The 27,953-nt window shown below is 42.6% G+C and overlaps 2 protein-coding genes across 8 annotated transcripts in view; both read left to right on the top strand.

Moving 5' to 3' along the window:
- THADA (THADA armadillo repeat containing) overlaps positions 1-19,563 on the top strand; it is a 315,416-nt gene extending 295,853 nt beyond the window's left edge. For all 6 annotated transcript variants that reach the window (XM_038394629.2, XM_043511866.1, XM_038394628.2 and 3 more), the window contains exons 37-38: positions 16,848-17,014; positions 18,161-19,563. In XM_038394629.2, coding sequence (XP_038250557.1) covers positions 16,848-17,014; positions 18,161-18,505 — 512 coding nt within the window. In that variant the 3' untranslated portion in view covers positions 18,506-19,563. The remainder of the gene's footprint in view (positions 1-16,847; positions 17,015-18,160) is intronic.
- Positions 19,564-24,253: 4,690 nt separating this feature from the next.
- On the top strand, positions 24,254-26,820 carry ZFP36L2 (ZFP36 ring finger protein like 2). Of its 2 annotated transcripts, none has more exons than XM_038397310.2 (2): positions 24,254-24,513; positions 25,247-26,820. In XM_038397310.2, the coding sequence occupies exons 1-2, from the start codon at positions 24,463-24,465 to the stop codon at positions 26,618-26,620; spliced, it is 1,425 nt and encodes a 474-aa protein (XP_038253238.1). In that variant the 5' UTR covers positions 24,254-24,462; the 3' UTR covers positions 26,621-26,820. The 2 variants fall into 2 exon arrangements, with proteins under 2 accessions (XP_038253238.1, XP_043367810.1); XM_043511875.1 differs by lacking the exon at positions 24,254-24,513 and adding an exon at positions 24,525-25,184 and having other exon boundaries at positions 25,215-26,820.
- Positions 26,821-27,953: the final 1,133 nt, after the last annotated feature.

The following is a 27,953-nucleotide window of genomic DNA, read 5'->3' as shown; positions in this document are numbered from 1 at the left end:
AATTAAAACACACATACGTAGTTAAACAAGGCATACGTAGCCTAAGCTCAACAAATCATGCAGCAGTTGCAAAATTTCTGAGAAAGTGCCCTCTGAATTGATACTAAGTTTACTAAACATGTTTTATTGCTACTCTGAGAAACATAGAAAGCTCAGTCTGGTAAACCTCATCAAAAAGCAGATGTTTTTGTATTTTTTGTTTATTTCTTCATGTTTCCTAGAAGTGGTTATCACTTCTGTGAATATTAAAAGATACAAAAGTAGGTATAAAATTTCAAAATACAACTTCCCTGCTAATCTAATCCCCAATCACAAAATATAAATTGGTCAAATAAAACAGCCTACAACAAATAACCTCCCTTATCTAACCTTTCCCAATTCCTCAGCACACTCACTCCAGAAATACCCAGGAAAATAGATGTTTGCTGCATTCTCTGAAAGTCACTGGCCCCCATGCTGACACTTCTCATGATAAGATCTTGTTCTCAGTTGCTTATCACTTTGCCAAACTTTAATCATTTGGACTAAAATTTTCCATGCTGGAAGTCTGCCTCAGGCTGAAAATTTCAGCCAAAATGGTTCCTGTTTCCAAGAATGAGGCTAGGGAAAAATATGTGGTTTTGCCAGTGTTAAAAAAAAAAAAAATTCTTGAGACCTTTTCTTTATAATGCTCTAGTGCCCCCATGCTTTGCAGCAGGGACTAGAAGTTTTTTTGGAGGGGGCGGAGGGGTTGTGCCTTTTGCCATCCCTGTGAAAATCAGCCCAAATCTGGCCAAGTTATAAGCCTTTGAAAAATTGCAGTTCACACATACTTGGAAGACACTTGTTAGAGATTGCAGTTTAAAACTCAGAAGATTCTGTCCCCACTGGGCATGTTGCAGCCTCTTAGAGCTCTGAGTGCTGACCAGATTATGCATGCATCACAGTGATGAGCATGTTCCAGCCCAGGACCACGGGGGGCTCAGAATGATTTTCCTTCTAATGGCTGTCCTCAGCTGCTCTAGTTCAGGATCAAGAACTGAGAGCAGGAATCCCATCTCTCCTGTGCTCTTGGTGACCCCCTGTTCCGGGGGAAGCTGCCTGATTCAAATGAAATGGGGAGGAAAATAAGCAAATTGGGACAAGAGGGTTTGTGAGACTGGGAGTGAAGAGGGGGAGAGAAAAGGAGAGCTGTGGGAGGAAGATGGGACTGGCTGGGCGGAGAGATGACTGGTTGGGCAGGGAGGCTGAGACTGAGAACTGCGGGACGGGGATGCTGGGTCTGGGAGACTGGAAGGAAAGCAAGTATGGGCGGGACTGAGATCTAGTTGTCTGGGGTGAACACAAAGATTGGATAAGGAACTGTGGGTAGAGAAGAGAGGAACTGGCTGGGTGAGGAGACGACGTATGAGAACTAGTGGGATGAGGGAATGGAGGCAGTGTGAGGTGGAGGTGAGAAAGATCTGACAAGGAGCTGTGGTACAGTGGGAAAGCTGGGAGTGTTGGGAAAATAAACTAGGACAAGGTGCCAAGGAGGACATGGGAGCAGACCAAGCTTGGATGAGGAACCCAGGGAGACAGACTGGGACTGGGAGGCAGTGGTGGAGGTGGGGAGAGAGATTGGATGAGGAGCCAGGAGAAGAGATCTGGGACTGGGCTGGGCAAGGAGACTGGGTACAAGGAGTTGGGAGGGAAGGGGAGAGATTCAACTGGGCTGGTAAGGAGAATCTGTACTGAGCTGTGAGGGAAATTGGGGCTTGGCCAGTGAGCCTGGAGGAGAGACTAGGACTGGCTGGGCAAGTCAACTGGGGCTGGGAGGAGATGCTTGAGGAGTGGAAACTAGGACTGAGGAGGCAAGAAGAATGGGTCTAGGACAATTAATCTTGGGGGGGGGGAATAGTATATGAGAGTATAATTAAGAATGCATCATAGTGCATGTACTCAGAGGGGCCAATTTAAGGTTCCGTGGGCAATCTTAATTCTGGCATTTCCTAACATTTGAATGCTTGACTTTGCAACCTTAGTAATGTTTTTAACATAGTTTTGTGATTGTATGCACATGCATACAAAAGTATGGAACTAACATGTTGCTTTCCAACCATCCCTGTACTTGTATTTTACATCCCTCTCTCTCATCCTTTGTCTTGTCTGTGAATATTGGAAGCGGGTCAGGCTCTCACCATGTGTTTGCACAGTGAATAGCCTATAGGGACTACTGTACTATAAATAAATAATACTCTTTTACACCCTAATAACTATTTAGAAAAGAAATTTTTTTCCAGTTTTGAAGAACAGACCAGCATAATACAGCAAAATATTTTTATTTTGAGGCAGGTGTGAAACTATTTGATTTAAATTTTTACTGCACTAGATTTTCTTTATTTTCTAGGAGAACAACATCATAATCAGTTCATGTTAAATGTCTTCCTGTTTTTAAATGGGGAAAATAAAACAAGTGTAAAATGCAAAAGCAAATCACCTCTATTTAAAAAAATGGTCCTTAGCATTATTAAAATTATAAGACACCTCAAGAGACATCAAGACTGAGTCATAGATCCAAAATTCCTGTTCTACTTGGTACTCAAAGTGTCTGCATTCAGTTAGTCACAGACATTCAAGGCTCAGATGTTGCATAGTAATTTAGCTAGTGTCTTCTCTAGTCGGACATGCTCAATTTAACTAACGCTCACAATGAATCTGAAACTGCATTGTCCCATACTTTAGAAATGAGCCAGTTGAAGAGGAAAGAGAAGCCATAACAATGTAAATTAATGTTCAGGGAAAAATACAGATCAAGATCAAAGCATGTTGAAACTTAAGAATTCTCGGGGTAGTTCAAATATCTCATTAATTACATATTGAAGATTTGCCAAAAAGCAAAATTACTCCATATTTCATAGTTCAACAATGAATAGTTTATTGTGTTAGCAGTTGTGACAAGGGGTGGTAAGTGCATACCTAGAACAAAGATCAAGATAGCAAACAAACCTTGAAGTACTAATGTTGCACCAGTATTTATGTATAAAAATATGCAGCAATGATATGTATGTCTTACAAAAATACCAAAACACCGAGTTAATGAAGTTTAGTTACTATTTCAGAACATTTAGAAGAATAATTGAAAAGGATAATGTATTAGCAGACTGAAACCTGCGATTACCGTAATCAGCATTTATTTGGAGGGTGGGGCTTGGAAGAGGTGATACTTATTTCAAATCAACAACTAAGTGCTTTTGTCTGAGAGCTTTATGTTGCTACTTCCTCCCAGTTGTATTCTTTTTCCAGTCACTGAGGATTACATTCCATAAGAACACATGACTCACTGTGACCTTGTACTAATATTCCCACATTTCATTTTAACACCGTTTCATCATTACAAGTTGTTATTAGAGTTATTGCACAACACTAGGTCCTTATCTGGATAAAGGAACTTATCCAGAATGCAGTTCCATTCATTACAATGGAAGAGTGAACCAGTTGGAATTAATTAAAATCAGCTCATCCTTCAAAGACTGGCTGAAGACCTTTTGCTGATAATACTTTATTTAGTTACATCAGTTGCACTACCGTTCTATTATGCAGTGGTTCTGATTTGTGATGTTCTTGAAAAATATGAGAGAATATTTAAAAGGCAACTGTATTTGCTCAGCCCTGGAATCTGAAAGTTCAAAATGTTGAGAAGTAGTTTGATATTAATAAACTATGATCTGTAATTAAAAATCAACTGTAATTATAAATACCATTTTTGAGTTTAGTTATGGTAGTGGCCATCTTGCTGAAAGTTGGTGCTGTTTGACACTTACAGTATTACACTGTAGGAAAGCCTATATTCTGCTTTATTACTTTTAAAGATTTAAGGTTTTTTTCCTGATTATACTAGTATTGCAGCAGAAAGGAAACTTGTGTAGTCTCTTGCATTGAGCTTCCCACACAGCCCATGTTGCAAATGTTATTCAAATAATGAGGCTTCCACTTCTTTTTCCATACACTATTCCAAGGTCTACGGTCCTGTTTGCACTAGAGAAGCTAGACCCCAAACATGTATGCAACAGCCTCTCACCACACTCAGAAATGCTCCTCACCGTGCACCAGCTTTGCACCTACAGTTTTTAGATTAGTCTTGCTTAAGCAAGTCTCACCACATCAGTCCCCAACATTGCAGTGGCAGCGTGGATGGTGACTGTTGGCATAATAGCCTCAGTGGTACAAACTGTCCTCTCACTACCATGTGCACCAGTCACTGCTGTTTCACAGACAGGAAGATTTTCCTAATTTTTTTTTACAGCCTATGTGTTCCTTTTCTTAATTTTAGCCTCTCGTTCTATAGGGCTTAAAGCTGAACTTCGAAGGGAAAGGTCCAGAAGTAACAAAGGGAGAGGAGAGGAGGGTAGAGGTCAGAGACTAGGATGCTGGGTGCATGATGGATGTTTGGGCACAATCAAGGAACAAAAGTGAAAAGACAGTTGAGGGAAGTGAGAAGACAGCTGAGGGAAAGGAGAAGTAGCAAGAGGGCATAGGGAGTGTAGCATGAGTGATTTTCCCCCTCCAGCTTCCCCAATTTGCCCCTTGCTCTTCACCAAGTATATTAAATTCCAAGAAGATTTCCAAGTGCCTCTACCTTTGAAGGAAGGTAAGTACTTGAAGATGATGTGGGGATGGCAAAGGGAGGGGTTATTTGCTTCCTTCACACTAAGACAGGATGATGACTGGTCTTTGTATTGGGGATTTTATGTTTTGGCAGCAATGGAGCTGGTCAGCATCAAGCGCTTAAGATTTTTTTTTTTTAAGTTGCAGCTACTAAATGGTTTTCAGAGTAGCAGCCATGTTAGTCTGTATTTGCAAAAAAGAAAAGGAGTACTTGTGACACCTTAGAGACTAACAAATTTATTTGAGTATTTATTTGTAGCTCACGAAAGCTTATGCTCAAATAAATTTGTTAGTCTCTAAGGTGCCACAAGTACTCCTTTTCTTTTTTTTAGCTACTAAATGCACACAAGAAGAAAAAACAGCAACATATATGACTGCTTCAGAGCTGTAGAATTCTGACACTTTTTCTCTTTCACCATAGTTCATTCCCTTCTCCAATTCGTTGGTATTGAACTTATTGAACTGGAAGATCCCAAAGAAAAAAAGTTTTTACATTGAGGGTAGGTCTAAACATGCAGTGGCATGTAGAGTATGGACACTGTGTCACGAGCTAGCAGTGTAGATGGTGAGGCATGGCTTAGGTAAATAGAGTAGAGTGCCTTACAAGCCTGAACCCTAGAGCATATGCTCTACACAGGCTGTCTGCAAGCCCAGCTATTGCCTTCCATGTCTGTATACTAATAGTGTAGTGCCCATGCTGCCTCCCCGCTGATGGCGCCTTTCCCAGCCATGAGGAAAGGCTCCGCAGTGGGCGACAGCAGGGAACAGTTCTGGCAAAGGGAAGGCAGTGGGGAAAGGCTCCAACAGCTCCCTGCTGCCAGAGACTTGTCCTGCTGCCTCCCCACTGCCAGAGCCCTTCACTGTCATGTCTAGCAACTCACAGCAATGAGTGTAGATGCAGCCTTTTACTGCAATGCGCACAAACCTACGTGCCACTGCAAGCGTAGAGAAGGTCTTAGCTACTCCTCAGTTCCTTTAACCTCTTTTTTTTGCCATTGCAGTGGCATAGCCCCCACAAAATAAAGTTTCCTGGTAAAGTGACATTTAGTAAAAAGATGTTAGTTGTCATTCATATTTATTGAGAAGAATTCATCTCTCCACTAGAACATCCTCTTTCATCCGCATTGTTTTAGTTTTAATTTTTCCTCAATTCACTGCTTGATACGTTTGTTGAGCTGACGTGAGTGAGGATATGGACTCCTATTTATTTACTGGTGATGTTCCCCTTAGGAGATTTTCCTTAACTTCCACGCTAAACAGACTTGGAAATACCTTTTGATGCCAAATGTATTTCTTCAGAGACAAAGTCTACCAACAGACATTGCTCCTGACTCTGTTCTCCTCCAATAAGCAATAAGGGTTTTGCCTGGGTCAAGAGCACGGAATCCCATCTTTCATGAAGTTAAACCCAGATCTACATAAGTCTAGGGCTACATAAGTCTAAGTCTAGGGCTGAGGTGCCAAAGTCCCAGGTTTTGTTCCAGGGTGATCCAGAAAACTCCTGCCAAACCCAGTAGGCACCTAAACTCGTTAGGTGCCTATGTTTCAGCCTCTCAATTACGCATACTGCTGCCTCCTTTTAGGCGTCTGGACACCTATCTCCCACCTAAGTGGTCATTTCCCATTTGTGGATTTCTAATCAAAGATAGGGCCTGGTCGTGCATTGCTAAAAGGGGAAAAAGAGAGAGGCACCTCCATGCAGCCTGGGCTAGGCACCTATCTTGGAGAGAGTGGTTAGGGCTTAGCGCACACCCGCTGCTGTCAGCATCTCCCATTGGCTAGCTTAGATGGTTCCCCACCTAGCGTGCTGGCTTTTGTGCCTATCTCTCTCCATTCATGATATAGGAAGCCTAGGTGCCTAACTCAGCTTTGTGGCTCACTATTGTTCCTGAGATTTTTCTAGGTGCCGAAAAGTTAGGTGCCATGACACTCAGCATTGCAACTCTTAGGTCCCTTTGTCGAAATGCCCGTTTATACAGATCTTTAACAAGAATTAATGTGGTTAATGTAAAATAAAATCAACTTGTCCTAAAACATATTTTATTGTATTTGCACTTATAATATAGGGTACCATGCTAAGGGTTTTGATTCACATACTTTTCTTTTTAAAAGTCCTTTTCTTTAAAAAAGTAGGTGAATCAAGACCTTAAATGGAAAAGCTATCACTTAAGAAAAGTATTAAAGGATTAAAAACACTTATTGGAAGCCTGAAACTAAAGGGACACCTTCAACTTGAAATTTAGTCAATTAAAAATAAGAGTAAAAGGTACTTTTCAGGTACTGCCCTGTCCCCAGGTTAAATTATCACTTCTCATATTTCTGCTAATAGTCACCATCTTTCTAAAAATATTACATCATTTGTGACTTTATGAAGCCCCTGACCCTGCAAAGACTTTAATAAATGCTTAACTTTACTCAGTGTGAGTAATCCCATTGAGGCCAAGGGAATTACTCTCAGTGTATAAACTAAGCAGATGCTTAAATCTTTGCAGGACCGGGGCCACAAATTGTAATCCAGGTTTAAACTTTTTTTTTTTTTTTTGCAGTTTCACCCACAATGTTCTAGGAACTCGGTATACACATATACACAGGGAGACATGGTCCTTGGCCTAAAGAGCTTACACTCTAAGAAGTCAAGCAGTATTCATGGGAAAGACGAATATAGTCAAGATGTAGAATTATATACTCCTTAATGTAAAGAAAAAAAATTAAATGCAAACACTTCAACTATAACTACCCCTCAAACGATGCTTTATTAGCCAACCAGTTTTTGTAGGTGACATGGAAGAGTGACATGGAGGGGCCAAAAGGAAATTGCATTTGGCTCCCCAACTTTGGGGCCAATTCTAAACCAGTCCTGTTATAACAAAGTCATGTTTGTGCTACAGGCTTCTGCCAGTATATCTGTGTCAGTCAGGTGTGTGATCCCTGACCTATATAGCTGGCCACCAAAAACCACTAGTGTAGATGCAGCTACACTGGCAAAACTGGTATGTTTTATGTCAGTGTTGGGAGGGGATAAGCTATACCGGCACAGCTGGGCTTTTATCGGTATAAGCTGGATGCACATTAGGAGTGCTTTTCTGGCACAGTATACCAATATGCTTAAAACAGTAATGCACTCCTACTGTAGATCTGGCCATAGAGTAGTTTAAACCTAAGGGCTTCTTTCAGGTTGCTGGCTGGATATGGTCCCTACGGAACCTGCCAGAGATTGCCAGAGTGTATTGTGTTCCACCCATAGCCCTGACACTCCCATCCGTGCTCCAACACATCCCCTATGCTGACGGTTGCAGGTGTCATCAGAGCTGTCTGACTGAAACCTTGCTGGTGATTCCTTCCGGCTGGTGGGGAATGTCTCCTTTCCATTCCTTTAGCTCCATCTGAAGAGCACAAAGGGCCCAGAGCTGTGGGACAGAAACTGGTCACTAATGTTATAAACCAGCTTTCAAATAGCAACTTGGTTTCCTATATTTGTTGTTGGGCCCATATATGACTAATATAATACAGTGTCCTTTTTAATGAAATGGTATCTGTTAGCACAAGTCTCAGAATTTTTTTTTCATTAAAATTTTGAATTTAAATGCAATTCACAGTTTGTGTTTGGCAAGAAGGGTTTCCCACTCACAGAATTTGGGAGTACCCAAAAAGGAGCAGCTTTAAATGGAACAGCACAATAACCAAATTCTTAGGCATATTTTTAATTTTAATTGTATTTGTCTTTTAAACTGTGTTAATCTCCATGTTCATTTTGCTACTGTTTCTTTATTTTGGTAAGCAGACCGTATTAAGCTGCGTCCTTATTCTGTTCTAAATTTAAAACAAACAGGTGAATAAAAAATGTTACTCATTTTCAAAACCTGTGAGATTCTCTGTATATCTCTTTAATAAATACTTTTAGCAGCCAAATGGCACTCGGGAAGTATTGGTTTTCTGCTGACTACTGAGGTACAGTTTTCTTTGTGAAAGGTAATAAAGGCAAGTGATAAATGTCCTAAGTTTATCCCCTCTAGAATTTCTGCTGTCTGCAATTATTTCCTAACAAATCCTTTTTCAAAGCCAATCTGGTATGTAGAGGGTAGACATTTTTAATACTTAGGACATCTATCTGCTGCTGTGAGAGCTAGAAGATTTTCTTTCTTCCGTGTTCGAAGAGTGAACTTTAAACAGTTACTTGATAAATATATTTTTGTGTGTCTTATGGCTCAAGAAAGAATTTCAAATAATTATTTTATTCATGAAGCATACTTACTGCACAGAACTGAATAAACTGAGTTGTGAATTTCTTTAATTATGGTAAGACGAGACCTTTAAAGCCAACACTGACTATCACTATGCTTTGTAGACCAAGACTAGAAAAAAATATGTGCAAGAACCTCCAACAAGTTTTGAACACTTTGTTTTGAAATACTGTTATACTTCAACTTTTTTTTTTAACTTGATGTCAAGGAAAGGCCTCTCTTAAAAAGTTGTTATGAACAAGTACAGCTACAAACCAGAGATTCAGGCAATGAAATGGAAACCAGATGATTTAGTTGTATGTAATATGGGGAAAGATATTTCTCTAGAGGACTAAAATGATCTAATCTCCTTTGATTGTATGAAACATTATAAAAGGGATCTGCTTACAGAATAGATTAATGGTATTTTTTTTAAAAAGGGAACTTCCTAACTTATAAATGAATTTGAAATGACAGAGTACAGTAAACTTAGCACATTTTCAAACAACAATTTCAGTCCAACATTCTGGGTGTGCTAAGGCAAAAGTTAGTCATTTTCTCTCTCTCTGTCTCTCTCTCCCTCCCTCTCTCCTCTGTCTTCTGTTGTTAACCTTTGATATGGCCAAAAGGACTGTCAGGCTAAAACAGTGACCTAGAGAATAGGTCAGGGCTAAGGACCTTCTTGGGTTTTTACCTGCTGCTTGTTCTATAATTTGGGTATTTGTCTGCTCCCATTTTACCAATGCACATATTTGCCATCTCTCTTCCTATATCCACATCTGGAAAAGCTGTCATAAAAATCATAGAATCATAGGGCTTCATGTAAGCAGGTTCTGTGTATATATTGCATGGCTGTAGAATTGTGCTTCAGCTTTCCGGACTTTCTTCCCTAGCCCACTAAGCCAATGGAATTTCTTTCCCTAAAAGGTGTTGCATATTTTGTGATGTGTACGTGCACAAAATATTAGATAAAACTCCATCTGCGGCAATACAACACCGGGTTGTGATTTCAAGTTCTATGATGAGAATAGGGTTCGCTCCGTTCAGTACTTAGAGAAGAGCTACAAAGAAAACTTGGGATGCTGCAAAAAGTGTTGTTAGGTGGGTCAACAAGCTGATGCTTTCCTTTGTGCGAATACTGAATCAATGCACCAGCATGGTATTAGGGACATTGTGCGGCTGAAGCTGCCATTTTGGGGATGAGATGTTAAACTGAAAACCTGACCTGTCATACATTAAAAAGAGAGGCATGTATCATGTTGCGCTTAAGATACTGAAGTGAGACTCAGGCTATCTGGATTCAATCCCCAGATTTGCCATAGTTTCACTGTGTGAACTTCAATCTCTCGCTTCAGTAAAATGAGGATGATAATATTACCCTACTTCACAGGGTATTTGTGAGACTCTGAGTTACTAGGATGACATAATAACCATGTGAGTACCTACCTATCTAGTACCCATGGCACTTCTTACAAAAAATAAAATTGGCTAAATTCCAGCTTAATTTATTGTATCCCATCTACCTAAAATTCCTCCTTTAATTTCATTTAGAGAATTATTCTTCTTTCCTCCTCCTAAAACCTATTGTTGCTGTTGGATAGCACAATGTTGTTGTTTGTGAGCCCCTAACAGGATTTTTATAGGGAGCTCTCAATATTGAACCAATTAGTTCTGTTTATATTTGCATTGAATGACAAATTTTCTTCTATAACTTGCACTAGTCTACAAACTAAAGCTAAATTATTGTTTGACAATTACTCATGTAAAACCAATTAGGAAACAGTTTATAGACGCAGAACTCTAGTTTTTAATCTTTGTTCTCAGAGTCTGTGTCCTGCCTTTTTTATTTTGTTTGTATTTTATCATTCTTGGTATGTATACTTTATTCTGCTGTATTCAATGTTTTGTTGATTTTTTTACAATTCTTATTATAATACAAAAGTTTAAAAAGAGTATATTTTGAGGACACATCATAGGCTACGAGGAGAAATGTTCACATCTGGCGTGATCAAAGGTCTTGTGGTATATGAATGTGTATGTGGGAGGTCTAATTCTTCCATGGGTGGATTAACAAAGAAAACTTAAACCACTATAGTAGTTATCCATCCCCCTTTATGAAAATGTACTTCCTGAACATAGAAAAACATCTAATACCTTATTTTTATCTTCTGTTTTTCATTTCAAGCAGTATTATTAATTCTTATGTTTTATCTTGTAACTACTAGTTTAAAGCACAGAGCATTCTGTGTATTTCAACCACTGAAGTGGCTTTATTTAACAAGATGATAATCTTGTTTATGACTGGCATTTTTGCATGTTGTAACTTATACATGTCCTAGAGTTTTGAGAACTGATAAGTGATCATTTCAACACTTCTACAGTGAATGAGCCTATAGAACCTGCCCTTTATGGAATGCTTACATTGTTTGTTATGTTCATTAGTAGCCTCTTGCAGTCTGATTCTTCAGATTCACTTCCTGCTATTTTATTTTCTGTTAGTAGTAGTAAGTTGAATGGCTATATAAGTATAAAATATCTAAATGATACAGACAACTGGTACTGAATAACATTGTTTACAATGTGAGAGGCTTATAATACTGGGTCATTGAATCACTTTCGTTAGTACTCTACTTTCACGTTACTCTGAATTATTAACACAATATCAAGTAATATATAGTATAAGGCTAATTGAAATCAGTGATGTTTGTCTATTGCCTGTAAACATTAAATACTTCATTGAAAACTATGTACATTCTTTTTAAGTTACCTGTAAAGAGAGTTGTATTCTTCTTCTTTATGCATGCATATGACATCAATTATTGTCCTTTTACTTAGCACTTATGAAGTACTATTCATCTTCAAAGCATTTTACACATATTTAGTCACTGATCTACTCTATGCCTGATTTTCAAGATCTAATTTTCATAGATATAAAGTTACTATGTATACCTATGATCTCAATATGAGAAATGATACAGATGAGTGATGGATAAAATAACAGCAAAAATGCTTCAGTAATCTAGTTCTGTACATCAGTGTCTGTAATTATTAATGTTAATAGTTCAGTTAATTAGTGTAATAGAACATATGCTATCTTGGGGTAGTGAGTAAGGAAAGGGTGGACTGATTGAATGTATGCAACTGGACATATAGTCAGTCCCAAAAAGAAGTGATCAACATCAGTGCTTGGGGTATGCTGCTGACCCCCAAGATCTGATTTGGATATGGATAGAGACTTTTTTGCTGGTTTTAATGAAATAAATACTACTGGGAATTGTGTGATTATGGGAGACTTTAACTTCCCAGGTATAGATTGGAGGACAAGAGCTACTAAAAATAGTAGGGCCTGTATTTTCCTGGATGTGATAGCTGACAGATTTCTTCATCAAATAGTTGTCGAGGTGATACCATTTGAGATTTGGTATTGGTGAGTAGTGAGGACCTCACAGAAGAACTGGCTATAGGGGACAACCTTGGTTCTTCTTTGAGTGCTTGCTCACGTCCATTCCATTGTAGGTGTGTGTGCTTGGCACATGCACTGGTGCCAGAAGTTTTTCCCTCAGTGGTATCTGTAGGGGACCAGCTCTGGCGCCCTCTGGAGTGGCATGCGTATGCACTGGTATAAAGGGTGCCGCGAGCTCCCCCCACCCTCAGTTCCTTCTTACTGCCAGTGATGGTGCTGGAATGTCTCCTTGCATCAACAAGCTTACTCCTCTCAACTGTGTCTAGTTGTGAACTTTCTCTAAATAGTTGTTAGAAATTCGTTAGTTTTATAGTTCCCTTAGTGTAGATTTAGTGTTAGTTTGTTAGTCCAGAATGGGAATTACCCTAGGGATGGGGCATGCTCCAGTACCCAGGCTTCAAATCTTGTGACTTGCAGGAAATCCATGCCAGTCAGTGATCCCCATAGAAGCTGTCTGAAGTGCTTAGGGGAAACCTAATGAGCAACAAATGTCGCATTTGCAAGAGCTTCAGACCATGGACCAAAAAGGAACAGGACATTCATCTCCGAGCACTCCTTATGGATTTGGCCCTTACTCTGGTCTTAGAGCCGACCAGCTCAGACTCTGCTCCTAGCACCATGGCCTCGGTGCAGAGCACCCTGCCAGCACTGGCCTCAGACCGGCACCGCTTTCCATTCCCGTACCAGCTAAAAAGCAAAGAAAGGCCAGGAGCGGGTGTTCTCCTACGTCCCATAAAGGGAAGGAGAGGACTGGCTTCAGAACTGAAATTGATACGTTTAGGAAGGGGATGGTATGATGAGACTGTCTACAATGGTATACAGCTGATCTGCAACTGCTAGTAGCAAATATCCCCAGCAGCCAGTGATGGGGTACTAGATGGGGAGGGCTGTGAGTTACTACAGAGAATTCTTTCCCAGCCAAAAACTCAAAAGGTAATAAAATGTTTAAGTATATCAGAAGCAGGAAGCCTGCTAAACAACCAGTGGGGCCACTGGACGATCGAGCTACAAAAGGAGTGCTTAAAGATGATAAAGTCATCTCAGAGAAACTAAATGAATTCTTTGCTTCAGTCTTCATGGCTGAGGATGTGAGGGAGATTCTCAAACCTGAGCTGTCTTTTGTAGGTGACAAATCTGAGGAATTGTCACAGATTGAAGTGTCACTAGAGGAGGTTTTGGAATTAATTGAGAAACTTAACAGTAACAAGTCACCGGGACCAGATGGCATTCACCCAAGAGTTCTGAGAGAACTCAAATGTGAAATTGCAGAACTATTAACTATGGTTCGTAACCTGTCCTTTAAATCAGCTACTGTACCCAATGAGTGGAAGATAGCTAATGTAACACCAATATTTAAGAAGGACTCTAGAGGTGATCCTGGCAATTACAGACCAGTAAGTCTGTCAGTACCGGGCAAATCAGTTGAAACAATAGTAAAGAATAAAATCATCAGACACATAGAAGAGCATAAATTGTTGCGCAAAAGTCAACATGGTTTCTGTAAAAGGAGATCATGTCTTACTAATCGATTAGAGTTCTTTGAGGGGGTCAACAAACATGTGGATGAGGGGGATCCAGTGGACATAGTGTACTTAGATTTCCAGAAAGCCTTTGACAAGGTCCCTCACCAAAGACTCTTACGTAAATTAAGTTGTTATGGGATAAGAGGGAAGATCCTTTCATGGATTGAGAGCTGGTTAAAAGACAGGGAACAAAGGGTAGGAATAAATGGTAAATTTTCAGAATGGAGAGCGGTAACTATTGGTGTTCCCCAAGGGTCAGTCCTAGGACCAATGCTATTCAACTTATTCATAAATGATCTGGAGAAAGGGGTAAACAGTGAGGTGGCAAAGTTTGCAGATGATACTAAACTGCTCAATGTAGTTAAGACCAAAGCAGACTGTGAAGAACTTCAAAAAGATCTCACAAAACTAAGTGATTGGGCAACAAAATGGCAAATGAAATTTAATGTGGATAAATGTAAAGTAATGCACATTGGAAAAAATACCCCCAACTATACATACAATATGATGGGGGCTAATTTAGCTACACCTAATCAGGAAAGAGATTTTGGAGTCATCGTGAATAGTTCTCTGAAGACGTCCACACAGTGTGCAGCGGCAGTCAAAAAAGCAAACAGGATGTTAGGAATCATTAAAAAAGGGATAGAGAATAAGATGGAGACTATCTTATTGCCCTTATATAAATCCATGGTACGCCCACATCTTGAATACTACATACAGCTGTGGTCCCCTCATCTCAAAAAAGATATACTGGCATTAGAAAAGGTTCAGAAAAGGGCAACTAAAATGATTAGGGGTTTGGAACAGGTCCCATATGAGGAGAGATTAAAGAGGCTAGGACTTTTCAGCTTGGAAAAGAGGAGACTAAGGGGGGATATGGTAGAGTATATAAAATCATGAGTGGAGCGGAGAAAGTGAATAAGGAAAAGTTATTTACTTGTTCCAATAATATAAGAACTAGGGGCCACCAAATGAAATGAATGGGTAGCAGGTTTAAAACAAATAAATGGAAGTTCTTCTTCACTCAGCGCGCAGTCAGATTGCCTGAGGAGGTTGCTAAGGCTAGGACTATAACAGGGTTTAAAAGAGAACTGGATAAATTCATGGAGGCTAAGTTCACTAATGGCTATTAGCCAGGATGGGTAAGGAATGGTGTCCCTAGCCTCTATTTGTCAGAGGGTGGAGATGGATGGCAGGAGAGAGGTCACTAGATCATTACCTGTTAGGTTCACTCCCTCTGGTGATATTGACCTGATATTGGCCACTGTCGGTAGACAGGATACTGGGCTGGATGGACCTTTGGTCTGACCCACTATGGCCATTCTTATGTTCTTTCTAGCTGTTGGGTCTTGACAAAATGCTCAGGGTCTAACTGATCTCCATATTTGGGGTTGGGAAGGAATTTTCCCCTGGGTCAGATTGGCGGAGACCCTGGGGGATTTTCACTTTCCTTTGCAGCATGGGGCACAGCTCACTTCCAAGTTTAAACTGGAGTAAATGATTGAATCTCTGTAACTTGAAATCTTTAGTTTAAATTATGATTTCAGGACTTCAGTAACTCAACCAGAGGTTATAGGTCTATTAAAGGAGCAAGTGAACAAGGTTCTGTGGCCTGCAATGTGTAGGGCAGTGGTGGGCAACCTGCGGCCCATCAAGGTAATCCACTGGCAGGCCGTGAGACAGTGTGTTTGCATTGACTGTCCACGGGCACAGCCACCCACAGCTCCCAGTGGCTGCGGTTCACTGTTCCCGGCCAATGGAAGCTGCAGGAAGCATAGGCTAGCACATCCCTGCGCCATTTGCATATCTGAAAATCAGCTATAAAGTAAGTGATTAATATGAGGGAGTTGCTTCCAATGTTTTAATCTTATTCAGCCTGCATTTTTGTTCATTTTTAATCTCAACAATCCTTTCCCTTCATCAGACTAAATGAATCCTCAGAAAGAGGAAGTCAGTGCTAGCTTCCAAGTGTGACTAATTTTCTGGGTAGCTGTGATTACGTCATTCCACCTTCCTTTGTCCTGGTAAAAAGGTGTCCTGGAGAATAGCATTACTTTAAAAATAAGCCCTTTTCATGAATAGCTTTTCTCTGGTGAATATAGATGAACCGTGCTAAAATTTGTTTTACATCATGCTCTAGTCAGGGAATTTGTCTGCACTAGGATTTCCCCCCTATATTTTCCCACTGTTGCTACCACTAGTGCAGCTCTACTGCTGATAGCAACAATGGGAACCCTAGTGTAGACAGGGCTCTAGAAGGTTGCTGGCATTTTTACCACTGTCATTGAAAGCAAGCAAACACAGTGATTAAAACATAATTTGCACCAGCTGGAAATCTAGGGAAGAAACACAGTATAGATAAGAGTGTATGGGTACAGTTTATAGCATGGTGGTTCATGCATTTCTCCACTGCCAGGGAAACTATATTAGCATGCTGCTAGCAAGACCTGTGTTTAAACCCAATTCTGGCTAAAGATGCCTGGAACTCTTATGTAAACAGGGCCTGAATTTGTCTTGCTTTTATTTTAACCTTTATTGTTTTGTCTATATTTATAATTTAGTTTATTTTATGGAGGTTTGGTTGAAAAGCATGCCATTAGCATGCTGTGAATATTGAGATCCATGGTGTCAGACATAATTTAAAACATAGCTGCATTTAGTGTATTACTTTTAACATACAGTCACAGCCTACAAGGTGATGACCTTCTCTGAAAGCAAGGGACATGTTCCTATACTTGGATACATAATACTGAATGTTACTATCTGCACAATAGTAATTTTTAAACTTAATTGTCTTAGGTGTTTCATGTATTATTTTGAAATAAGAAAAGAGCCCAACCCCCACAGCTGGCTAATCATGTATTTGTAACTACTTGTGACTGTAAAATAGCATTCTACATTTGCTTTTGTAAGTTCAGCCTTGATATTCATATGTGAACTCACTTATATGCTACTGTTAATGTAAAATGATGTTTGGTCTCAACTTACATTATTCTTCCTATTTTCTCTCCACAGAGTTTGCCTTTCGTGTAGTAAATGCATCCATGGCCTTGGATTTAGCATTTGGCATACTGTGTGAGCTGCTTCAGCAGTGGAATCAAACCAGTGCTGGTGTCCTAGTGTTACTGGAATGGCTGCTGGGAGAGGATGAGCTAAAAAAAGATATGGAGACTACAACACTGGTAAATCTAATAACTACTTAATTTCTAGAGATGGAATAGACTTAAACTTTAAAGTTTCACAGTGACAATAGTCTGTTTAAAATAAATAAATAAATTGGGCCTGATCCTGCAATTCTCATATAAGTAGTCCCATTGATGTCAAGACTAAACCATACTTTTTTTAAAAAAAAGTTTAATGAACGTCCTGGGTTATTTTAACATATCAGTTGTCACCCAACATTTCAAAGATGCAGGGCCTGATTTTCAGAGGCGCCGATCACCTAAAGATCTGATTGAAGTTAATAGCTGTTGTAGATGATCAGCCTGTCTGAAGTCCAAGCTCATTACTCCTGCTACTGTTGGTTTGCTTCCTGCTATTGTTCTAGTTTTTCCAGAGCTTTCAAATTTTGTTATATTCTGTAGGCTCAGTACTACAAAGTCTTACGCACACGAATCATCCTCGCTCATTGAAACCATTGACGTCAGTAGGTAGGATTTGCATAAACAAGACTTCGCAGGATTGAGCCCATAGAACTTAATATTGTATGTTAGGTGCTAACTTGCCTTTGAAAGGCCAAGAAATATGAATATAATACTATAAAGTAAACTGGTAGTAGTGGCAACAGCTACATCTTTGAAACATTGGCTGACAACTGATATGATAAAATGACCATTCAAATGTCTTATGAAACTTTTCTTAAACATTTGGTTAGGTATGTCTTTTTGATGTCCTACTACTGTTTTCTTGACTGATGTAATTTTCCTTTATTAATTAATCTACTCCAAAAGCTTCATGATATACCCAATTACCATATTGATTACTGAGATCTCTGTATAATATAAGACAGTGACACAGTGGAAGGAAAGCTAATTCTGAACTCCCCACCATGCACAAATATTACTTTGACTATTTCCAAAATAACATCATAAGCACCTGATTTCTGGAGATATGTCATTGGCACACTGGGAAACTTTGTTTTGTGCTTTCCAAATCTTTGAATAAATTGAAGATGTATATATATGAACTCTTACCCTAACATAGAACAGCAAAGTAACTGTTTTAGTAATATTTTTATCAGCATTATTTCCCCTTAATGTTGTTTAATATTGGATTATTTGCCCTTTATCATCAAACCACTGATCATTGTTGTTTTTCTTTTCATTGAGATGGAAGATGACAACCTGTTTAATAAAGGGGAAGTGAATTTTTGGGCAGAGACGCTGACTAACGTCAGACAGCTTAGTAAACATCTGTTCTTGCTCATACCAGCCACTCACTTAAATTCGCCAGATCAAGGAGAATTCCTTCGATTGGCAAGAAGAGCATCTGATCAAGCGAAGCTTGTTACACAGCTTCTTAAAGAGCTACCGCCAACTCCAGAATTTTCCAAAACTGTGGAATTCACAAGATTAGCAATTCAGAATGAAAGAATATCAACTTGTCTTAAGATAGTAACCTTGCTTGAACTTGATGATGATGCTTGCAAGAACAAAGAAAATCCTGAAGAGTGAAACACTGGCAGTTTGTCTTGTGCTGGTTGTATAAATTTTACTACATTGTGAACAAAGAGTTGAATTTTCTCTAGGTTTGGGACGGGATATATTTGTTTAATGACTGTAGTAAACCTTTTTAATAGTACATGCTAAAAACACATTTTTCATGAGTCCACTGAATCTTTGTCAGACTTGCTGTAGGAGAAGATTTTTTTAAATGCATTTACTAATTTCATTCAGACCAGCATAGTTTATTGCAGCTACTGTAGGATGCAAAGCAGTTAATGTTAATATTTTCCATTCATCCAGGTGCAGGCCACCTGCCGATCTGGTGTGCTTTATCCCACAAGTTATTCCTCCTCTACTCCAATTCCATAATTCTTGACTTTGTTTTTCCTTTTGTCAGCATGTAGCAATTCTTAACACACTCAGAGTATTAACCTGATACTGTTTTATTTTGATTTTTTGAAAAACTGTTCCTAAAAAAAAATATTGACTTCCTTTGCTTGCCCATACCAAGCCTGAATCAGAGTTTTTAACTTCATTCCATTTTTAACCAGGGGGAAGCATAGGAGCCTGATTTTTAAAAGTGGCCTCTTGTTTTGCAGGTGCAAATAGATGTGTAAGTGCTGCTAAGTGCCTGATTGCTCCTGCAAAGAAAATAGGTATCAGAGTGCTAACATTTTTACCTTCAAACCAGAGGCTGGGTTTGAAGTCCTTTCCAGAATGAAGACCAGTGTTCAAAATAAAACATACTTTTCATTTTAGAACCATATGAGTTCATGCTTGCTCACGTAGAGTATACTTTACTCTGTAAGTAAGGTATGAGTAAAGATAGCAGAATCAGGCCTTTACAAAATAGAGCAAATCTGATAGCAACCTTCTGATGATGATCAGAATAATTTTATTTTGACATTACAGTCTGTTTTAGGAGATTCTGAATATAGCTATGTGTTGTCTCAAATCATCAAGAGAGATCTGGAGTTCTCTTATTTATGTGTGCTTTGTACATTTCTCTTTCTGAATTTTTGAATTTGGTTCCAAGATCATAACAAGTTCAAATAAATAATTAAAAAGACTCAGTGCATTATTTAATCAAGAGCTAAAACCTGTATAGCATGCATGCAGTAACCAAAACAAAGATATATAACTTGCTCAAGACTGATTTTTAAATTATCACTGCAAGAGTATGGGCTTATGATCAAACAGTGATTCTTTATTTGCACTTTCACCCTTCATATCTTTTAGTAAATGTTAATTGGAAAACTTATTGAAAAGTAATTAATAGTTAAATACAAGAGTTTCTGAAGCTTAGTACTTCAGATGCTTTAAGTTATATTCTTAATATTCCAGTAGGTGGCACTATAATACAACATTATCTAAGAACTAGTGACAGTGCAAGCTTTCACATTATTTATACAGTAGCTTAATCTTCAAAGTAAACCTGAAGGCCAGTTCAATTAGTGTAAAATGAATTTCTCTAGCAAGTGTTAGTAGTATCATTGTTAATTTTTATTAATACTGTTATAACTAGAATGGGCTGCTAAACTGGGCTCTGAAAAATATTTTGGAAAAAAAGCATTAAACGTTTTTATTTGAGTTAAAAGTGGAAGAGAGCAGTTTGACATAGAGAGCATAAGAGAGCAGCTTTCCACTGCATAAGCACTACGCTGAAATTAAAGCCTAAGTAGTTTATTTTGAAAACAGAATATTATCTTTTATTTTAGTGACTTTTTATCATAAATATTTTCTATAACGGCAGTGTCATGATTCAGCATTTCTCATGTAAATAACTTTCAATAATAAAGAAACATGAGATTTCAATGAGGCAAAGGAAAACTTGGTTTACAGTGAAAGGGCAGTTCACAGGTATTCATTTGATCCTATTTACAAATAAATAAATAAAAAGAGAATCCAGATTAGTCATCATAAATATATTTTATGAAAAAGCTGTTTTCTGATCATTAGATGAGTAGCATACATTTTATCTCAGCTGTCTGTAAGTACATTTGTTCAACATTAACAGTTAGCACTTGTCACTTTACACACCTTTTCAACTTCTTTTTAACATCTGGTATAGCTATTCACTTTTTATGGGATAATACAAATAGAAATTAGTCCTGCTGGATTTCAAAAATCCTTCATTGCTGCTCTTCTTGTGTGGGGCTTGGTAGTTTGAATGGTATGAAAACGAGTAAAACAACTTTTAACAGCACAGTAGTATAGCCACAAGATTTATAACAGAACATAAGTACCTTTGTAAAGCCTCAAGAACATGGTTAATCAGTGAACAAAATTACTTTAACTCTTAATCTTCCTTATCAATGTTTTTTAAAGTGTAACTTTAAACTAAGTAATATCTCTTAGTTTATAGAGAGCAAATAATTTTACATCATCTTGGATACATTTCACCACATATTGCTGGTGATTTGGGTTACTGTATAACTACTAAATCAGAAACCTTTAAACCTTAAACAGCAGCTGCAGTACAGGATTAGCAGTGTCTAGTAGAGAGTACTTATCTGTGATGTATTTGATCTAAGTCAATGTATCAAAGTATTTATTGTTCAAACACTGATTATACACTGCTTTTTGCATGATTATCTTCATAAACTAGGTATTTACTTAGACTGGTAACTAAGGGGCAGGATTGCCCTCAACATGGTGTTTTCAAATCTTATTACAGGGTTTAGTTTTTGAATAGGGGGAGGAGAGGGAAGTTTGAACTAATCACATTAGCATGAAACTAAATGAATGGAGGGGCTAAGGAGAAAATATACATTGTTGGAAATATATAATGGTAATCCCAGTTTAAATTTTTCCCCATTTGAGGCCCTGAGTCTCACTACGTGGTAAATCACCAACAACCTAATGTTTTCACAGAACTGCAGGAAACTATTAAAGAAAAACTTAAGTTTTGTTCGGATACCGACGAAAATGGAATATTGTTGCCTGCTGTAACGGGTTTCAGAGTAGCAGCCGCGTTAGTCTGAATTCGCAAAAAGCAAAGGAGGACTTGTGGCACCTTAGAGACGAACACATTTATTTCAGCCTGAGCTTTCATGAGCTACAGCTAACGGGGATGCCTGCGCAGGGTTGAGGCACTAGAGGGTGACATATTACCGTAAAACCACTGCCAGACTAAATGTCAACATGTCACGTCCACCTCCAATTTAGCAACGCAGCTTCTCAGCCGCGAGTTAGAAAGCGCTGCCAAGTCGATTAGTTTACGAGGTGCATTTGGTGAGTTAGAGATTTGTCCCATGAAGCGTTGTGGTACAGCAAGGAATGTGACTTGGTGTTCCCCCCCCCGGGTGCAATTTCTTCTCGGGTATCTTTTATTTTTAAACGGAGAGGTAATGCCCCACGTTAGTTTCTATTTCTTTATGGTTTGTTAACACACCGTCAGCAATTGTGACCTTTTAACAGATTGAGCAATGGGGTGAAATATCGCACCCTGTGCTGCCTTTTGCAGGAGGAGGGACTGTGCTGCGCTGAGGTTGCTGAGCTGCAGCCGCTCCTAGAAGTGCATTTCTCCGCGGGGCTGGACACAGGCACACTGAGGAGGAAGCCAAACGGAGGCGTGAGCTGTTTTGCGAAAAACTGGTGGGAAGACCTGGCGCAAAATGTCCCAATAAAACGCCACTGAAGTTGCTTTTCCTTTGCTAAATTTCTTTGCAAAGTGCAGGGTTCCTGCTGCCGTGGGCACCCTCGGATTTTCAGGGCTTGACATCCCAGCTCAGAAAGAACCGAAAGAGGATCAAACGTCTCCACTGCTTTTGTAACCCAAAACCTGCAGGGAAACTTTTTCACGCGCATCCATTTTCCCCCTTGCATATGTTCCAACTGTTAGCAAACGCAAGTATTGGGAACGCAGAAGCGGAGTGTTGAACGTGTTTATACAAGCCTGGAGGTCGGAGCCGGGCCAGATTTACGAATGCCGGGGGGGGGGGCAAGCGGGGCTACCTGCCGTGTACAGTGTGGTTAAAAACATCCGCTGTTTCTCGGGGAGAGGGGGGTTTAGCTCCCTTTCTAGCGCCCCCCTCCCGTCCCAGCTACTGCCAGACGAGGGCTCTTCAGGAGGGAGGGGCATTACGCCGGAGGAGCTGCTGGGAGGGGAAGGGATAACTTGGCCGGGCAGTTGCACGGGAAGAGCTGTGCCCGGCGGGGGAGGTGCTGCAAAGAAAGAGCTGCCGCCGTTAACTCTTCCCCTCCCGGCCGTGCGGACTCAGACACGCCAGGCTCGTTGCTTATTTGTCTTGAGGCGCGCGTACATTTTGCGTGGCTAAGGAGCCCGGGCGGGCCGCGCGTGTGCCCCCCTCCCCCCCCCGGCCGAGCTGTGGCGCCCGGTACGGTTCCCTCCCCTTCCCCTCACCCCTACCACGGCCTCCCTCCCTGCACAAGCGAGGCCGCGCTCGAGCCCGGGGCCGCCGAGCGGCTGCACCCCGCCCTCGCGCGCTCCGCCCGGGGAAGGGCACTGAGCGAGCGCTTGAGCCCGGGTCCTCTTTCCAAGCCCGCGGTGCTGCTGCCCAGGGACGGGCGTCGGGGCCCCGAGTCAAAGGACGAGAAATGGGCTTTGCCGCTCGTATCACAAGCCCTTGAGCGGCTGCCAAGCCCCTGCGATCTACTCGGCCTTATTGGAAAGGTCCGGGAGGCGGGCGCAGGCGGCGCGGGACGGGGCAGGCCCTGTGCTGTGCGGGAGCCGCCCGCCGGGAGGGGAAATGGTTCTTTCTTTCTTCCTTCCCTCCCAAACCCGAGCCCTTCAGCCACCCGCGCTTTGTGGCGGAAAGTAACACGCCCTGGCGACCGTCCGCTAGTTCCGCGGGCGCAGCAGGCGAGGCCCCGAGGTTTGTTTCAAAACCAATTACGTGGCAAAAGTTGATGGGGGGGGGGGGGGAAGAGGCGTCCCGCTTCACTCCGACGTACTCGGGTACATCTTCCTTTGTACGGAGCTTCCCAGTCTACTCGCCGGGAATATTAAGCCGAGAGGGGAGCCCTTTCCGACATGTGCTGGTTGAAACTTCCTAGTCAGCGAGATGGTCGCGTGCCAAGGGGCACTGCTTTCCCCGAGGCATTTTAAAAGAAAATCGGGCGTTTACTATGAAATAATCAGCGCGTCCTAGATACCTCTGCAGGGTTTCCTGCGTCAATAACCCCTACATCTTAGCGTGGTTTCTAGGTAGCACCTTCTGTAACAAGTCTCCCTCTTGAGGGCTTTGTAACAAAGCGGTACGCGCTGTGCTCCCCGTAAGTGCCCTCTGCCGTTCCACAGCAAATCTCCAGGCACAGGACCATGCTTTCTGTACACGTGTACGGTGCAGTCTGCGGCAAGCCTGGTCTCTGCTGCACGGTGTTGACTCGTGCACGCGTACACACAGTGCACCGCCTGCTGCCCACAGTGCATTGTGTAGCAAGCCTGGCAGAATGCTTTCCATCCACTGTCCACGCTATAACCCTAGGCATAGCAGAGTCACAAGACTGCGGCCAATGGCTCGCTGCAACCCCGAGCGAGCGTGACGCTAGCCGTAGAGCCGACAGCCACCCCGCCCGCCCGCCCGCCCGCTCTTTCTTTGCGGCTCAGCAGCTCCCCGCACTCCAGGCCCCTGAAAGAAATTGGCGGCGCCCAATCAGAAGCAGCGGAGCTGCCGAGGAGGGGGCAGGGCCGGGTGGGAATGACGGGGCGGTGTTGCTGGGAGACCCCGGCGGGCCCGACTGGGGCCCGCCCCTTGCGCTGTCCGGCGTTTATATATGTGCCGAGCACGGGGCTTGCCGAGTTCCAGCAGTCAGCTCGCTGCAGCCGTAGTCGCCGCCTTGGCCGGGCACCCACTAACCCACCCCTGCTGGGAAAGTGATTGGACCATTTCGGATCTCAAGTAATCAGCCCTTTCCTATCTCGTCGTGGCTTTTCCAAAGCCTCCGAGGAAAGCGGGATCTTTCGGTCCTTCCTGTATTTCCGATCACTACAGGATCTCGAAATGTCTACGACACTTTTATCTGCCTTCTATGACATCGACTTCTTGTGCAAGGTAGGGGAAGAGTTTGCGTTTTGTCTGTCAAGCACTGTGAACGTTTTAAAGGGCTTAGCAAATCTGAGCACTTGAGTATTTTTTTTTCCCTAAATTTGACTATGTAAGAGGTGGAATTAACTCCTTTTTGTTGGTGGGGGAGGGTTGCTGCTTTCCATGTTGGGTGCATTTCCACGTAAGTTGCCCTGTGATCAAGTTAACATTTACGTTGTGACAATTTGCCTGGTTGGTGTTTCATCCCTCCCGAACTGATCTGCAGTTCTCCCGCACAGGGTTATTCTAAGGAGATTTGTTGACTAGAAGTTTATCAAGAGTTGGAGTTGCTGTATTGCATTGGGGAGCTTTAAGGTCTCTAAAGCTTTTAGTTGTAAATGTGCTGAAATCAGTACCAGATCTCCCCCAAGGCTTCAAACTCTAGCAATGGCTAATGCCATTGGCTAACTTAGGCTAATGCTGTGAAGGTGAAGCTTTAGCTGGAGCTGTGTCACCGTTTAAAAGACACTGCTGAGAAGTAAGTTTTTAGTGCCTAGCTCTCAAGCTGCAGGAGAGCCATTAAGATGTCCCACGCTCTCCCTGCAGATGTGCTGCGAGGGGGGCGTTTTACCCCCGCGCAGTCTCAGGGGGCGCTGGCCGCTTGCAGACCTGCTGCCCGTCCGACTCACTTTGCAAACTCTCTCTCTCTCTCTCTCTCTCTCTCTCTTTTTCTCTCTTCCTTTCCCCCTCTTGCTTCCAGAGTGAGAAAACCCTGAGCAACCTGAGCAGCATGCTGGACAAGAAGGCGGTGGGGACCCCCGTGACCTCGCCCAGCTCCAGCTTCGCGCCGGGCTTTCTGCGAAGGCACTCCACCAGCAACCTGCAGGCTCTGGCCAACAGCTCCAAGTTCCCCAGCTCCTCGGGCTCCAGCTCGTCGTCCTCGTCCTCGTCCTCCTCTTCCTCGTTCGGCAGCCTGAAGGAGACGGGCACGGGCGGCGGGGGAGGCGGCGGGAGCAGCAGCCCCACCGCGCTGCTCAACAAGGAGAACAAGTTCCGGGACCGCTCGTTCAGCGAGAATGGCGAGCGCAGCCAGCACCTGATGCAGCAGCTGCAGCAGCAGCAGCAGCAGCAGGCGGGGAAGGGCGGCGGCGGCGGCGGCGGCGGGGCGCCCATCAACTCCACGCGCTACAAGACGGAGCTGTGCCGGCCCTTCGAGGAGAGCGGCGCCTGCAAGTACGGCGAGAAGTGCCAGTTCGCGCACGGCTTCCACGAGCTGCGCAGCCTCACGCGCCACCCCAAGTACAAGACCGAGCTGTGCCGCACCTTCCACACCATCGGCTTCTGCCCCTACGGCCCGCGCTGCCACTTCATCCACAACGCCGACGAGCGCCGCCCCGCGCCCGGAGGGGGCACGGCCGCGCCCGCCCACCCCCACCCCCACCCGCCGCCGCCTCACCCCGCCGGCAGCACCGGGGACCTGCGCGCCTTCGCCCCCCGCGACCCGCCGCTGGGCGGCGGCGGCGGCGGCTTCGGGCCCCAGCGCGGCGCTGGCGAGCGGCCCAAGCTGCACCACAGCCTGAGCTTCTCCGGCTTCTCCGCCCACCACCAGCACGGCTGCGGGCAGCAGCAGCCCGGCGGGCGGCTGGAGGCGGCGCTGCTCGAGAGCCCCGGCGGGTCCCGCACCCCGCCGCCGCCCGCCTCCGCCTCCTACTGCGACGAGCTGCTCTCCCCGCCCTGCGCCAACAACGCCTTCGCCTTCTCGGGCCAGGAGCTGGGCAGCCTCATCGCGCCGCTCGCCCTCCACAGCCCCGGCTTCGCCGCCAGCCCCGCCGCCGCCGCCGCCGCCGTAGCGGCCGCCGCCTTCTACCGCTGCCAGCAGCCGCCGCCGCCGCCGCCAGGGGGGAGCTGCCCGGCGCCGCCCGCCTCGCCCCCCTTCAGCTTCCAGCCCCTGCGCCGCCTCTCCGAGTCCCCCGTCTTCGACCCGCCGCCCAGCCCCCCGGACTCGCTCTCCGACCGGGAGAGCTACCTGAGCGGCTCCCTCAGCTCCGGCAGCCTGAGCGGCTCCGAGTCCCCCAGCCTGGACTCCGGCAGGCGCCTGCCCATCTTCAGCCGCCTCTCCGTCTCCGACGACTAGGGGGAGCTGGGCCGGAGAGAGGGGCGGGGCGGGGCGGGGCGCGGAGGGGGGTGCACCCCGCTGAAGGGGGGAGGATAAACCCCGGGAGCAGAGAGCGCAGCCTTGAGAACTCGCCAAGCTCGCACAGGCCTTCGATGATCCTCCTGGGTTTGGTTTGGTTTAATTGCTGAGCAAGTAAATTAAAAAGCGAGGAGAGAGGAGAAAACTTTTTTATATCGAGAGACGAACAAAAAATGAATTTGCCAATGGCGACATGAACAGAACAAACCTATTTTTCTAGAGAGACTTTGGAAGAAGGGGATTTTTGGTTTTGTTTTTTTTTATATTTGGAGACTAGTTATAATATGCACCAGCAGCAGCAGCCATTCCATCTGTGTGTGTGGTTTTTTTTTTTTTTTTGTTTGTTTGTTTTTTGTTTTTAAGCGGAGGGGGGGAAGGGGGGGGACGAGACAAACCCACACCACCAGAAAGCAAGCAACAAACAATCCAGAGGGGCATGAACTCTGCGTTTCAAGCCTCTCCACATTTTTATATACAAAAAAGAGAATTTAACAAGTAGTTTGTCTTTCAAGCCAATTTCAAATAAAAACCCACACCAGTACTAAACCTATAAGCTTTTAAAAGAAAAATCCAACATCCTGCCAAGAATATGCCTTGATAACAACCCTCTAGTTTTTTTATATATTATCTATCTATCTATAGATATATATATCTATATATATCTATATATATATATTATAACAAATGCTAAAATTTCATTCCAAAGTTTAATGTTGGTTCCATTGCCACCACTTAGTGGATGTTTGGCTTAGAACAATTTTTTGTTGCTTTATTTGGAAGCACTCAACTGAATCTAGTTTGTAATTGTTGGAGAATAACTGCTGATTTTTTTTTTTTTAATTTTTTTAGCTGTTTGAGTTGATTGCATGAGTCACTGCACACAACTCAGTATGAAACTATTTAACTTATTTATTATCTTGTGAAAAGTATACATTGGTAATTTGTTCATACTGTATTTATCGGGTATGATGAAAAGCAATAGATATATATTCTTTTATTATGTTTAAATTATGATTGCCATTATTAATCGGCGAAATGTGGAGTGTGTTCTTTTCACAGTAATATATGCTTTTTGTAACTTCACTTGGTTATTTTATTGTAAATGAGTAAAAATCTTAATTTAAGAGATTGTATGTAATATTTATTTCATTAATTTCTTTCCTTGTTTACGTAAATTTAAAAGATTGCATGGTTTCTTTATAGAAATCAGTCTCTATGCTGTGGAAGTAGTATGAGGAATTTCTGTGGGTTTTTTAGAATGTAAAATGGTTGT

The sequence above is a fragment of the Dermochelys coriacea genome, chromosome 3, assembly GCF_009764565.3.
Source record: "Dermochelys coriacea isolate rDerCor1 chromosome 3, rDerCor1.pri.v4, whole genome shotgun sequence".
In the NCBI taxonomy this organism is placed as follows: domain Eukaryota; kingdom Metazoa; phylum Chordata; order Testudines; family Dermochelyidae; genus Dermochelys; species Dermochelys coriacea.
Note: the sequence above shows the minus strand (reverse complement) of the source record. Positions and strands in the feature narration are given on the sequence as shown.